The following is a 14,630-nucleotide window of genomic DNA, read 5'->3' as shown; positions in this document are numbered from 1 at the left end:
TCTTTAAAACATCGTAATTTTAGAACTGCGAGTCTTTAGTATTAGATTAAGAACACTTCGGGCCTTGGCACCCATGGTAGATGGGTTTTAGTGGAGCTCTCTGATTAAGATAAATCAGGAAGTGGGATTGGCCATCCACTTCAGAGATAACAATCCTTCAAAAACCCTCTGAACGACAAAGGAATACTAATGTAGCACTGGAGGTAGAGCTCTCAGATTGGAAGACACTAAAAAATGAAGAGAAACAGCTGCAAACGTCCATTAACAGCCGGAATGTGAAATGTACACAGTATGAATCTAGGAAAATTAGAAGATGCCAAACAGAATGCATAAAGATCAGCGGTCTAGGCATTACTGAGGTGAGATGGACATTCTGAATCAGACAAGCACACAATCTAGTAAACCAGCAATGAAAAATGAGGAAGAATAGGGTAGCATTCATAGTAAAAAAGACCATTTCAGGATCGATCCTGAAGTACAATGCTGTGAAAGATAGGATACTAACCACATGCATATAAGGAAGAGCTGCTAATATAACTATTATTCAAATATGGAGATTAACAAAGTCAAAGAGGAGGAAATGGAAAATTTCTACCAACTTTTCCAGTCTAAAATGAACTGAACATGCAATTAAAATTAATTGATAGTAATTGGTGACTGGAATGCAAAAGCTAGAAACAAAAGAGGACTGGTAGTTGGAAATTATGGACTTGATGACAGAGCAAGGCCGAACATCGAACGATTAAATTTTGCACAATCAAGTTGTAACACTACAGGCAAAATCTCGAATGAGCCATCCAGAAAGTGTCAAATGAAGATGGAAAGGATACAGACTCACTGTACCAAGAACTGAATGACACAGACCCATTTCAATAAGTAGCATTTAATCAAGAACCAATGGTTATAAAGGAAGAAGTTCAAGCTGCACTGGTGACACTGCTATACCAACTTATAGATTTCAACAAATAGATGCAGCACTAGATATGCATATCAGTTAGTGCCAAAATGTGGCAGGAAGCCTTTGTTAGGTGCAAAACAGCATCCAGTACAACTCACAGCGACCCTATGAACAAAAGATCTGAACTCTTTTCTATCCTGCACCATTCTCACACTTCCTGACACACAAGAGCCCACTGTGACAACCACCACATCAATCCATCTGGTTGACCCTCCACACTTTCTGGCGACATGTCCTTCTCCAAGGACTATCCCCTCCTAGTAACATGCCCAAAGTATGTGAGGCAAAGCCTCATAATTCTTGCCTCCAAAGAGTACTCTAGCTGCATCCTCTCCAAGACACATCTGTTTGTTCTCTTGGCTGTCAATGGATGTTTAGTACTCTCCTCTAACACCATACTCAAAGGCATCAATTTTTCTTCTATCATCCTTATCTATTGTCCAGCTCTCAGATGCACAGCAAGTGATGCGAAAGAGTACAGCCTGAATCAGAAGAATCTCAGTCCTCAAACTGTCATCATTACTTCTCACTGCATGGTTTAAAATTAAGAAGGGAGTGTGTCAGAGTTGTATTCTCACTCCATACTTATTTAATTTTTATGCTGAGCAAATTATTCAAGTAGCTGGACTCTGAAGAGTAATGAGGCATCAGGATTGGAAGAAGACTCATCAATAATTTGTTTTATACAGATGATACAACCTTGTTTCCTCCAAGAGAGGAGGACTTGACACACTTGTTGCAGAAGTTCAAACAATACAGCCTTTGGTGTGGACTGCATCTCAATGTCAAGAAAACAGTCTTACCACTGGACTGATAGGCAACATCATGATGGATGGAGAGGAGACTGAAATTGTCAGTAACTTCGTCTAGCTTGGATCCACAATTACCACCCTTAGTACCAGTAGTGAGAAAATAAGGAGATGTATTGCACTAGGATTCTATATAGATCTTGGCAAAAAAGAAGAGACTACCAGAAGAATGTCTTTTTGTTTTATTGACTATACCAAGAAAGGTGTTAATCAGGGCTATATCCTTTCTCCAGATCTCTATAAAATCTGTATGCTGAGCAAATAATTTGAGAAGATGGACTTTAGGAAGAATGGCATCAGGATTGGAGGAAGACTAATCAACTGTCTGTGTCATGGAGATTATACAATCTTGCCTCTTAAAAAGTGAAGATTAAAGACGTCTATATGGATTACATCTAAACATCAAGAAAACAAAAATCAAGACCACTGGACCAAGAGGCAACATCCTTAAAGATGAAGACTGAAATGGTCAATGATTTTATCTTACTTGGAGCCACAAACCATTGCACCAGCAGTCAAGAAATCAAGATTTCAAACAGAAATTAAAAAAAGATCAAAATACATTGTTAAGGATCTCTCCAAAGTATTAAACAGTAAGAATGTCAGTATAAAGACCAAGTTGTGCCCAATCCAAATTATGGTCTTTTCAATTACTTGCTATACACCTGAAAAGTCAGAGAATGAATAACAGAAGAATTGATGCTGTTGAGTTGTGCTGTTGGAGAAGAATACTAAATACTTCATAGACTGACAAAAGAACAAACAAGTATGTCTTGGAGAGTATAGCCGGAGAGCTCCTTAGAGGCAAATATGGTGAAAAATTATTCTCACATACTTTGGGCACATTGCTAGGAAGGGTCAGTCCTTGGAAAAGTGGGTGGTCAGCTTAAGAGAGGAAGACCCTCAAAAAGATGGATTAACACAGTGACTGTAACAATGGGCTTAAGTCTATCAAAGATGAGGATGGGACAGGGATAGGGCATTTGTTGTTCACAGGGTCACTATTATTCACAGTCAATTCAGTGGCACAAAAACATCTTTGTAATTTCAATCCCAAGCATAGTACTAGTAAATTGTCCAGATTACCCAGACTGTATTTCTCAATCCAATGTTACTCTACTGTATGTTGCTGTTATGTGCTATTGAGTCACCTACGACTGATTTTGGTCATAGATGCAAAAATAGGTTCAATTAGGTTTATTCAGAATTAAGAGGGACGTAAACTTCAGAGCAATTTAAGAGTTAAAGAAAATTTAAAAACTGTTAGGCCTCAGGACTTATGACAGGAATTTCAGTTTCCATCACTCTAAGACCAGAAGAACTAATCATCCTGGCTATGATCATGGACCAATCTGAACGGAATCACAATAGAAACTCCCTGAGAGAGGGAGAGAAACATGGAACAAAATTTAAAATCTGAAAAAAGACCAAGTATACCGAAACTGGTTAAGAACTCCAACACTGGCCCTTAGTCACTCTTCAAACTAGGTAATGAACTCACCTCCATGACTCAACTTCCAGCTAAATAACAGACAGGCCTATAAAGAGACTGTTGTCAGGTGATGATTAATTGAGTATGACTAACAGCAACCCTTTGAACAGACTGGAACCCTGTCCTATGCTGTGCCATCCTCACAATCTGACATACTCAATTCCATTACTATTCTATATCAATCCAACTGGTTGGGGGGGGGGTGTCTTTTTGACTTCTGCTACCCTTCCATCTTTTCAAGCATGTCGTCCCTCTCAAATAAACATGCCCAAAGAATGTGAGAGAAAGCTTCATCATCTTTGCCTCCAAGAAACACTTTGGTGTACCTTCTTTAAGATAGAACTGTTTGTTCTTTTAGTAGTCCATAGGCTCTTCAGCACTGTTTTCCAAAACCTCAGTTCAAAGTCATCAATTCTTCTATCCTTATTCACTGGCCAGCTCTCAGATGCACAGCATTTGAGATCAGCACCACAGAGCTTTTTTGACAGTTGTTGTTTTTTTTTAAATGGAATTAAAATTTTTATCATATACTGGTTTACTTACAAAGCTCACAAACATTTGTTTTCCAACACCAGAGAGCACCATGGAATTTTTTTTTAAATTTAGCACCATGGAATTTAACACATTTTCTTACATAACCAATCATAAAAAATTAAAGGGCAGCATTTGCTTAAAGGCAAAGCTCAGAGGCAGGAGGATGAACGACAACAGGAAACAAAGGAAGAAAGTGGGAAGAATGCTATTACAACCTGGGGGTTATGACCAATGTCAGAAACGTGTACAAAATTGATAAATGGAAAACAAGTTGGCTCTGTAAAGTTTCACTCATACAATGTAGGAGTAAAAAAGTCATCTGCAAGTCTTTTCACACATTTTCTGATCAGAAATATTCCTTTTATTTTCACAGCTTTAAAAATAGATGATTCTAGTCTTTACAGATGGATCTTTGGCTGAAAGCACAGAAAATTATAAAGATATTTATCTGTGTTTTACTGACTATGCAGAAGCACCTATGTGAAGGAATTATGAAAAAATGAGAATGGGAATTCTGTTATACAAATTATGCTCATGTGGAAATTGTGTAAGACTAAGAGGTATTCTCTGAAGTAGAAAAATGGGATATCATGGAAATGCACCAGGGTTGTAGCCTTTCATTATATTTAATTTGTTGAGCAAATAATCAAAAAAGGTACACTATATGAAGAACAATACAATATCAGGACTGGACGGAGACACACAAGGAGGATAATAACAAAACTTTTGCTTGATGAAAGTTAAATACTTATGTGCAACCATTATGGAAGGCAGTATGGCGCTTTCTCAAAAAGTTGTAAATAGAAATACCATTTGACCCAGAAATTCCACTACTGGGAATATACCCTAAAGAAACCATAACTGCCACCCAAGCAGATATATGCACACCCATGTTTATTGAGGCTTTGTTTACAATAGCAAAGAGCTGGAAACAACCAAGTGCTCATCAACAAACGAATGGATAGAGAAGCTGTGGTATATTCACACAATGGAATACTATGCTGCACTGAAAAACAAGGAACTCAAGAATTATTATACAAAATGGGTGACCCTGGAGGACATTATACTGAGTGAAACATCTCAGTCACAAAAGGACAAATACTGCATAGTCCCACTGTTGTAAAGTAGGACTGACATCAGGGCTGGGGAAAACTAATCAGAGATAAATAATGTATACTGCATTGAAATAGATGAGGGAGAGAACTGTTTAGGAGGAATATATCATGATATATTATTATCATGACAGGTATTACTGTCATGACAAGAGTCCAGAATGAAAGCTGCACACTGGAGTGGACTGGGTGGGGTGGGGGGATTGTATAACAATAAAAATTTTTTTTACACTTTTCAAAGAGGAATGCAAACTGGGGGGGAGGGTTAGGGAGGGAAGAAAATGTGCCACAATGAATGAATGGAAATCCAAAGTATATTGTATACTTTCATTTTTTTTTTTTAAAAAAAGAAAGTTAAGCACTTACAGATGCATTTCAAAGACTATAATCTACAGTATGGATCAAAACTCAACCTAAAGGAAAAAAATACACCTAGATAATAAGCAGTATCATGACAAATGATGGGGGAAAAAAGAAGTTGTGAAAGATTTCATTTTACTTGGATCCATAATAATAATTAAAAACATTTATCAAGTAACTAAGATGCTGTGCTGTTTAAAAAGTAAAGATTTCACTCTGAGGACCAACGTGCACCTGACCTAAAGCACAGTACTTTGAACTGCCTCATACACATGAAAAAACAAGTCAATGAATAAGAAAAATGGGACAAGAGTCGAAGCATTTAGATTATGGTGGTGTTGAGTAAATGAATAAATAAGCCACGGACTACTAAAACAAACCAAAGTGGTCTTGGAGGAAATACAGCCAGTATTGCTCTATAGATGTGAGCATGGCAAGGCTGGAGAAGGAGGTCATCATACTTGATAAAGTAGAGGGGCAATGAAAAAGAAAATGAGATGAACTGACACAGTTCCTGCACCAACAGATTCAAATAGCAGACTGTGAGGATGGTGTAGGCCCAGGCATTGTTTAGTTCTGAGCTCTGGTGGCCGAGTGATAAGGAGCTGCAATGCCAACCCAAAAGCATGTGGTTCAAATTCACTAGGTGCTCTGTGGGAGAAAGATGAACAATCTCCTCCCATGCGATTTACTGACTGAGGGTCAGCTATGGGTCAGACCCAATTCAACAAGACCCAACACCACAACTAGTTAAAACATTACTTCATGACATCAACAACAGAAACTGCAGAGATGCCTCTCTTAAACCTCCCTCTCCACCCTTATCTAATCTATCACTGCTGAGTGCCCATTTCCCAAGATTTCTCCAAGTGCCATATAAACACCAAAGAGACTCCGATTCCGGGCAGGAATCTTCTTCAAAGACTCATTAACACAGAAGTCTTGTAACCTAACCTTTCTGAGAAATATACTGGAGAATGATACTAAAGTGTTGATGGGCATTTCCTCTGCAATACTTTAGAAATTAGGTAGCTGTAACAAAATACTGCAAAAAAGGAGAATATTTCCAGGAAAAAAATTCAGCAGTTCTGTGATTATCTGTAAAATACTTAAATTGGCAATTTCATGTTAAAGCTTTTACTAAAAGAGAAGTACTTGGAAGCAAAGCAGCTGCTGAGACATTTGAGTGTTAGAATCTCTGGCGCTCAGCATTATGCGGATGCCTAAAAATTGTTGCTCTACCAAGTCTCACATCCTTTGACACCACTTCTGGTTCCAATTCCTTCATTTTACAATCAAGACAAATCAAAGACTGTACACCTCACCTCCTCTTAGCTTTACTGATGAAAATATAAAGCTTGCTCAATTCCAGCAAAAAGTCTTCCAAATCCTTCTGGGGATTTTTGGATTTTTCTTTGGTTTTAAACACTGGGCAACAACATGTTAATAGGTTTTGCTGAAAAAGAAATGCAGCACCAACACCAAACTCACTCTTGCTGAGTTAATTATTAACTCCTTCAGATTTATCTCCATCACCAGTTAATTATCTCTATCAGATTTTTAAGGTGACTACATCTTTCCCATTTTCCTCCCATTGAACGGCTGGAAGAGTTGAATTAACCACCATTCAGCTAGCATCACACATTACATCAATAAAGTGCCTTAAAAATACGACCACTTTCTACTTATTTAAAGAAATCTGAGACAGAAAATGTGGCCTGCTCTAGATCCTCATTCTCAATTACAGTTTGAAAAAGTTACATATCAATCTGTTTAATACCTCTAACAGTCACGCCTCTAATAGACCTGTTCTAAGCCAAATTCTACTTGAACATACTCCTTTTGGAAAGAATTCCTACAATCACTAAGTTAGAATTTAATCGTTACCCTCAAAATTCTTTTACAGCCTAAAGGATAAACCTCTTCAGTGTAGGGTTCCGGTTTACTACTTTTTCTAGAACATTAGTACCAAAATATGCAGCTTGTTAATTTCTGTTAACAAGTTGTCAGAATGTGAGACACGCTGTGGAACCAAGATACTGATAATGGTGGGAGTTGTTATGTGCCATCGAGTTGAAACAGACTCACAGCTGACTCTACAGTGGGTGGGTTTTCAGAGGCTGTACATCACACAGGAGGAGACAGTCTAACTTGCTCTCAAAAAGCAGCTAGTGGAATTAAATTTCCTGCCTTTCAGTTGGCAACGTAACTCCTTATCCACTAACTGAAGCTCTCTGCTGACAATGACACTAGAACAAAATTAAAACCACTTTAGACAAGGATGGGTAGAGTTGGTCTGGGGCTCAGTGCTCTGAGAACTAGGTAGAACACTGTAGACTACCTTAGACAAATGAACATAACTCTAGAACAATGGTTAAAAACCTCAGTGTGAGCAACAGTAGGTTCCAGTACTCTTTTGCTTATACAATACAGCTTACGGACTTCCTTACTGGTACTAGAAATTTCTTGACTTCTTCCATGGCATGGGCCATAAGAGCATAAGCCTCACATGGGGGTCCAAAGACTTCAATAAAAACATGTAGATCCATATTTAAGTGAGCATATTTGGGGTCTCCACCTTTGCGCAGCTCTTCCTCCTGGGGAAAATGGAGATAAAACAGAACATCATACGGTGTAGGAAGAAAATGCCACTTAGACTGCTAAGACAAAGGTTCAGCAAGAAGGAAAAAAAATAGTAAACTTTTAAAAGGAAGTAGAACAAGCTCTGAAGTACAGATTTCAATGATGTTACTAAACCTGCACTTGGTCTGTTACTGCTGATCGTCCAAGTGGGTGTTCAGATACTCTAACTCGGCATGTCTGTCTATCTTTTGCCCAAGGAGTAGCTAGTGGAATGGACTGTCTGCCTTTGGGTTGGCAGCACAACTACTTAAACAGTAGGCCACCAGTGCTCTTTACTTCAGCACTAACTGGATTCTTATTTCTCCTCTGCACAAAAATGCTATTTTCTGAATAAAAGAGCAAGCTTTTAAACTGTAGCAGGTTATGCCTCAGCTAAAAAGCTGACTTTAAGCTAAGACTATTCTGCTTTGGTAGAAACAGAAGGAACTCTGGTGAAACAGTGTTGATGTGCTTGGCTGCTAACCCAAGATTTAAAGCTCTGGATACTCTGTGGGGCAATTCTATCCTGTCTACGAGCCAGAACTGATTCATGGCAGTGGGTTGGGTTTGGCAGTTGGGGAATATTTCTTCACACTAATAAAAAGACTAGACTGCACAAGAGGTTGTGGGGATTGGGGAAAATGGACATGAAAAAAATTCTATTATAAGAATTGTCATACTCATGGTTCTCCTTTGGTATACACTCATTTAGCAGGACAGATACTCCAACTGTCTGGAAAAAAAAATAATCAACCAATCCTCAAATTCAGCTACATGAACACTATTACTCGCACTTTTTCCATGTTACTGAAAAGGAATGTGCTGTTCACATTTTACAGTCGTTATTTTAGGTGAATTTTAATACATCCATTTCACTTCCATGTTTTCATAGGTAAGTGCACTAATGTCAAAACTACTCTTTCAAAAAAAAACCCTACTCTTTCATTACTGTGCAGGCAAAAGTCAGAAAGAAAACATTCACTGAGGCACACCTGAATTCTTCAAGGACTACAAAGCATGTAAACCTAATTTTTCTATCATCTCTTGTATACAACTCAAAAGTTACCCCCTGTACTTATATAAAATGCTTGCTCCCAAAAGACATCCGTCTTGGGCTTTATTACGAGCTTACCTTGGCTTTGTCTCTCATTGAGCCCTTTCCCAAGACAGAAATCTTTGCACCGGTCTCTTCTTGAAGCCTCTTGATTGTATTCCCTTGTGGTCCAAGGATTTTCCCCACAAAATTAAACTGACAGAAGAGAAAAGAACAGTCTCTAAATTCCCATGTTCCTCATTATGTATTATTTGATCTTCTATAACCCTAAAGAATAGTTCATTTTATTACTCGCACTTTACTAAAAAATAAACTGAGACCAGACTGGTAACGAATTAGCCTAACGTTACTCTTCTAAAAAGTGGCAGTTTCAAGCCCTGAATTCTAGTTTCCTGATGCCGTCTGATGCTCCTTCCATAAAATCCCACTGTAAAACTTAGTATGGAACAAGCCTTTTTGAAGCAGTCACTTCAAAATAGATTACACATATGGCATCTTTTGATAGCATTAGTTTAGTAAGAAAATACAACTACTACTTTCCCTAAAACAAAAAGAGGAAAAAAAAGAGAAAAGTGTGTGCATAAGCCTTGAATTCTTATTAAAATTAACTTCATCTAGTCCAAAGATTTGTGCTACATTTTCTTTTCTATACATATGATGATTTTAAACCAATCTTGTATCAATGTAACCTTTCAGGGTTTAATATTTTCTTTCAATCTTGAGTAAAATATGAACAAACAATTGAGAAAGAACCTCTTTTTGTTTCAAAAAAGATGATTATATGTCTTTTCTAGCTTCAAAGAAGCAATTAGTTATGTATTTAGATCCACACAAGCATCATTTACTTAGATGCACATAACAGAAACAAGCACTGCAAGAATTAAGAATTAAGAACTTAAGCTCAAAGGCTTAAGCTTCTGATGTACTGCAAACTGCCTAAAAGTGGTACTATTCTTATACCTACAAAAACAACACAAAGGAGCAATGCACTTTCTGCCTTACCTTGGGATACTGTTTGACAGGTATCAAGACCCGCTCCTTCAGCTTCATGTTCTTGTGAGAAAACAGATCCAAATAATTCTCTTCATCATCTTTCTTTGAATCCCCTTTCTGAATCTTCTCAATTTCTGGATGCAACAAAGAAGATTCACGTTATTTTTGCTCAGGTAAATAATGATAAATTTCAGGCCTACTGAAAGTATTAATATGCAGTACTCAAATGAGGCTAGAAAGTTCAAATGAATATGCCAATTTCAGAGACACTTGCTAAAAATAAGCTATATGAATTTACGTAGGAAACTCACAGCTAACTTCTTTAAGAACAGTCTGCTCTTTTACTTCTAGCTGGAGCAGAAGACACATTCAAATACTTAAGACTATTAACTCAATCTCATTGATTGCATCTATGAAAAGAGATGTTGGAGAAGCTCTCTACCAGCAGTCAAAACCTGGACGAGGGTTGACTGTGGAAGAGACTATGAAGTAGCCACATGCAAGTTTATACTGAACAATAAATTCACGAGAAACAAAATATCCACCTTGAATGTATCCCAAATGAATTTAAAAACCATCTTAGATTAAATGCACTGAACACTAAGATTAAAGACAAGGGAAACTTAGACCACCAGAGCTCCCCAAGAGAAACTTTAGAATAACATTATCTGTGAAATAAAAAGTCATTCCAAAGATGAAGAAAAAAGAAAAGACCAAAATAGATGTCAGAAAAGACTGAAACTTGCATAGGAATAATAAAACAAAGCCAAGTCAAGGGAATGCTGAGTGAAGAGAGCTGAATAAAAGTTTTCAAAAGGCAATTCGAAAAAACAAAAGCAAAGCATTAAAATAAAATGTACGAGGTGGACTTGAAAAATCAAAAGGGAAGCACAGCTCAGCATTTCTCAAGCTTAAAGAACAAATTCAAACCTCAGGTTGCCATACTTAAGTGTTCTATTGGCAAAATTTTGAACGATGCAGGAAGTATCATAAGATGGAAGGAATACAGAGTTACTATACTAAAAACAAGGGCGCTCTGTTGGCTTAGTGGTAAGGAACTGTACTGCCAACCCAAAGATATGCTGTTTGAATCCACTAACTGCTCCACAGAAGATGGGAAATCTCTTCATGGGTAATTTACAGCCTCTGAAAACCTACTAGAGGGTTAGGAATGGGTTGGCTCTGACTCCACAGTGCACAACATCATCATAAAAGTAGCAGCATATGATTACGAACCAATAGGAAGAATAAGCTACACTGAAGGGACTGGCAGAAAAACACACACACACACACACACACACACACACACACACACACACACAACCCAAAACAAACAAACAAAAAAAAACCCAACCACCACAAAGCTCCAGGAACTGATGGACCAATGAGGTATTTCAGGTAACAGGTGCAAACCTGGACATGCTCATCAATCTCTGCTAACAAATATGGAAGAGTTACTTGGCCAACTGACCAGAAGAGATTCATTATTCGTTCCCATTCCCAAAATAAGGTGAGACAATAGGATGTGGCAATTATAAAACAAGTGTCCTTAGTCTCATAGGCAAGTAAAAATCTTGATTATTAAATAATGGATGGAACAGTACACCAACAGAGACAGACAGGAATTCAAGTTGTATTTGGAGAAGGTCACGCCATGATGTGAGACAGATCTTGGCTAAAAGCAAAGAATGTCAGAAAGATGTTATTTGTGTTTTACCAACTATGCAAAAGACATGTAACTATGTGGATCTTAACAAATTATGGCTAACGATGAGAAAATGGAAATTCCAAAACACTTTGTGCTCATGAGAAACCTAACCACAGACCACGAAGCTGTTGTCTGAACAGATAAGGGAACACAATGGTTTAAACCAGGAAAGGTGTGTCTGGGTTGTATTATTTCTCCATATCTACTTAATCTGTATGCTGAGCAAATAATTTGAGAAGATGGTATATAAAGCAGAATATGTCATCATCAACAACCTGCATTATGCAGATTTCACCACCTTGCAGGCAGTGAGTGAATAAGGCTTGGACTACAGACTTCAATATGGGTTATCGGGTTAAAATGTATGGCAAGGTTGTGGAGAAACTGGAACCATTCATTATTCACTGTTGGTGGGAGTGTAAAATGGTGCAACCACTGTGGAAGATGGTATGGAGCTTTCTCAAAAAGTTGCAAATAGAGATACCATTTGACCCAGCAATTTCACTACCGGAAATATACCCCAAAGAGACCATAACTGACATCCAAGCAGATATATGCACACCCATGTTTCTTTCTGTGGCTTTGTTTACAATAGCAAGGAGTTGGAAACAACTTAAGTGCCCATCAACAAACAGAATGGACAGAGAAGCTGTGGTATATTCACACAATGGAATACTACTCTGCATTGAAAAACAAGGAACTTGTGCAATATTATTCAAAATGGGTGACCCCGGAAGACATTATGCTGAGTGAAGTATCTCAGTCACAAAAGGACAAATATGCATGGTGCCACTGTTGTAAAAGAGGATTGACATCAGGGTTGGGGAGAGACTGAGAAAGATGGGTTCAATAATGTATACTGCATTCAAACAGATGAGGGAGAAAACTATTTAAAAGGGATATGTGATTAGGCGTTTTTGTCGTGACAGGTGTCTAGAGTGAAGGCTACATGGTGGAGTGGACCTGGGGGAGGGTTTGTAAAACAATGAAAGAATTTTTCTTTACTTTTCCAAGAGGGTAGTGTACTAGGGGAGAGGGTTGGGAGGGAAGAAAAGTGCAACAATGAATGAATGGAAATCCAAAGTCTCTGTAAATTTTTACTGAAATAATAAAAAAGTTGTTATGTACGTATGTATGTATGTATGTATCTTGATGTTGCCTACTGGCCCAGTGATGATGATCTTTGTTTCCTTCTTGTTGAGATGTGATCCCAATTGAAGGCTGTAGCCTTCGATTTTCTGCAACAAGGGTTTCAAGTTTCAGCAAGCAAGGTGGTTGTGTCATCTGCATAATGAAAGATGTTGTTAAGTCTTGCTCCAATCCTGATACCAATTCTTCCTAAAGTTCAGCATACAGATTGAACAGGCATGAGAGAAAGAGAATATAGTCTTTATGCATGCCTTTTTTAAAAAATTTTAAACCACGCAGTGTTCCCCTGCTCTGTTTGGACAACAGCTTCTTGGCCTAGTTACAGCTTTTCATATAAGCACAATTAAGTGTTGTCTCCTCAATGTCAGACATAGTTTGCTATGACCCACATAGTAAAACGCTTTTGTATAATCAATAAAACATAAAAAGAGAGATTAACTCTGATCATTAACACTATGGGAAATTTATTAAGGGTTAGGCATCTAGTTTGTATTTTTTATATACTGGAGTTTCCAGCCTATAAGGATGGCACTGAAATACATATAGTTATGTACTAGGATAAGAATTCTCTAACAGATGAGGGAGGGGTTTTTCAAACTTCACTATGTATCAAAATCATCTGCAAAGCTTGTTAAACTAGATTGCTTGGTTCCACCCTCAGGGATTCTGATTTAGTAGACCTGGGATTTGTGTTAGTAATTTGCATTTCTAATAAGTTACTGGGTGATGTCTAAACTGCTAGTCTAGGGATTAGAGGCTGAACACCAAAGACTTAAGACACAAAGATATGCTATCTCAAACACATTCTGCAACTCTGTACCTTTAACAGTTTTAAAAATAACTTTTAGACCAACCAAGTGCAGCAGGGAAATACACAGATGAAAGTAAGCTTTGATTCTGACAGATACAAGAGTTCAGAATGTCAAACTGAAGGCTTGTGCTTACTGAAAAAGTTTGGTCAGATGTTACAACAGATGTTATAGTAGACAGGGAGCTAACCTACCTACATTTGCCTGGGAGCACATTCACCCTTGTTTTCTGATAATTTAAACTGCTAATTGTATTTATAAATATTCTTAACTAATTCTTTCTTCCTATGAGGACTGTAAACGACAGATCCCATTTACTGCTTGGAAAAAAAAATTGATTTTACAATTAACAGCCTCAACACCCTGTGTTTACTCTTATCTGTGGTATAATCCAATCCAAACGCTACTCCTCCCCAGCAACTATTAATACTAACTTTTTCTGGTCATTCCTTTTGAATGAATATACATTTTCTTGAATTTTCAAGCTGGAAAGTTGGGTATTCAGTTCTTGTTAACAATACTAAACATATTACAAACTTGTTTTATTTATATCCCTCTGTTAGTACATTCTTTCTGCCCCAGTAGTATTGTGGTTTACCTGTTAGCCAAAAGATAGGCGTTCAGACTCCCGAGTCACTCTCTTGCAGAAAGATGTGGTAGCCTGTGTCTATAAAAGGATTTACACCCTTAAAAACCCTCTGGTACACTATAAGGTCACTCTAAGAAAAGATTCGATGGCAATAAATTTTATCATATATGTGGGCCCTTCAGCTATATTTTCTACCACTTTATCTGGTCCATGCAAGAGACAAGACTTACCTGTTGTGTTACTTTTAAGTGTCATGCTTGCAAAGCCATTCATATGGAATATAATGCACATGATGAATTCAGTTCTCCTGTGTCCTTCTGCTATTATTTGTACTAGTTAAGTCTCCATTAGAATAATTTTCTTATAGTTCTTTTAAGAATATGAAAACAATTTTAGAAAAGGTTGGCAACTTGGGGGATATTTTAGAGAAGAGTGGATAAT

The 14,630-nt window shown here is 37.6% G+C and overlaps 1 protein-coding gene across 2 annotated transcripts in view; it reads right to left on the bottom strand.

The window, feature by feature from the left end:
- Positions 1-14,630, bottom strand: part of KHDRBS1 (KH domain containing, RNA binding, signal transduction associated 1) — a 51,174-nt gene that overhangs the window by 15,685 nt on the left and 20,859 nt on the right. The window contains exons 2-4 of one of the 2 annotated variants that reach the window (XM_006894954.1): positions 9,944-10,068; positions 9,020-9,136; positions 7,716-7,862 (exon numbers count right to left, since the gene is read on the bottom strand). In XM_006894954.1, the coding sequence (XP_006895016.1) occupies positions 7,716-7,862; positions 9,020-9,136; positions 9,944-10,068 (389 nt within the window). The remainder of the gene's footprint in view (positions 1-7,715; positions 7,863-9,019; positions 9,137-9,943; positions 10,069-14,630) is intronic. The other variant, XM_006894955.1, reaches the window with a different exon arrangement.

This window comes from Elephantulus edwardii, unplaced genomic scaffold (genome assembly GCF_000299155.1).
Source record: "Elephantulus edwardii isolate Elephantulus edwardi_28Jun2011 unplaced genomic scaffold, EleEdw1.0 scaffold00152, whole genome shotgun sequence".
Taxonomy (NCBI): domain Eukaryota; kingdom Metazoa; phylum Chordata; class Mammalia; order Macroscelidea; family Macroscelididae; genus Elephantulus; species Elephantulus edwardii.
This window is presented reverse-complemented; position numbering and strand designations above follow the sequence as displayed.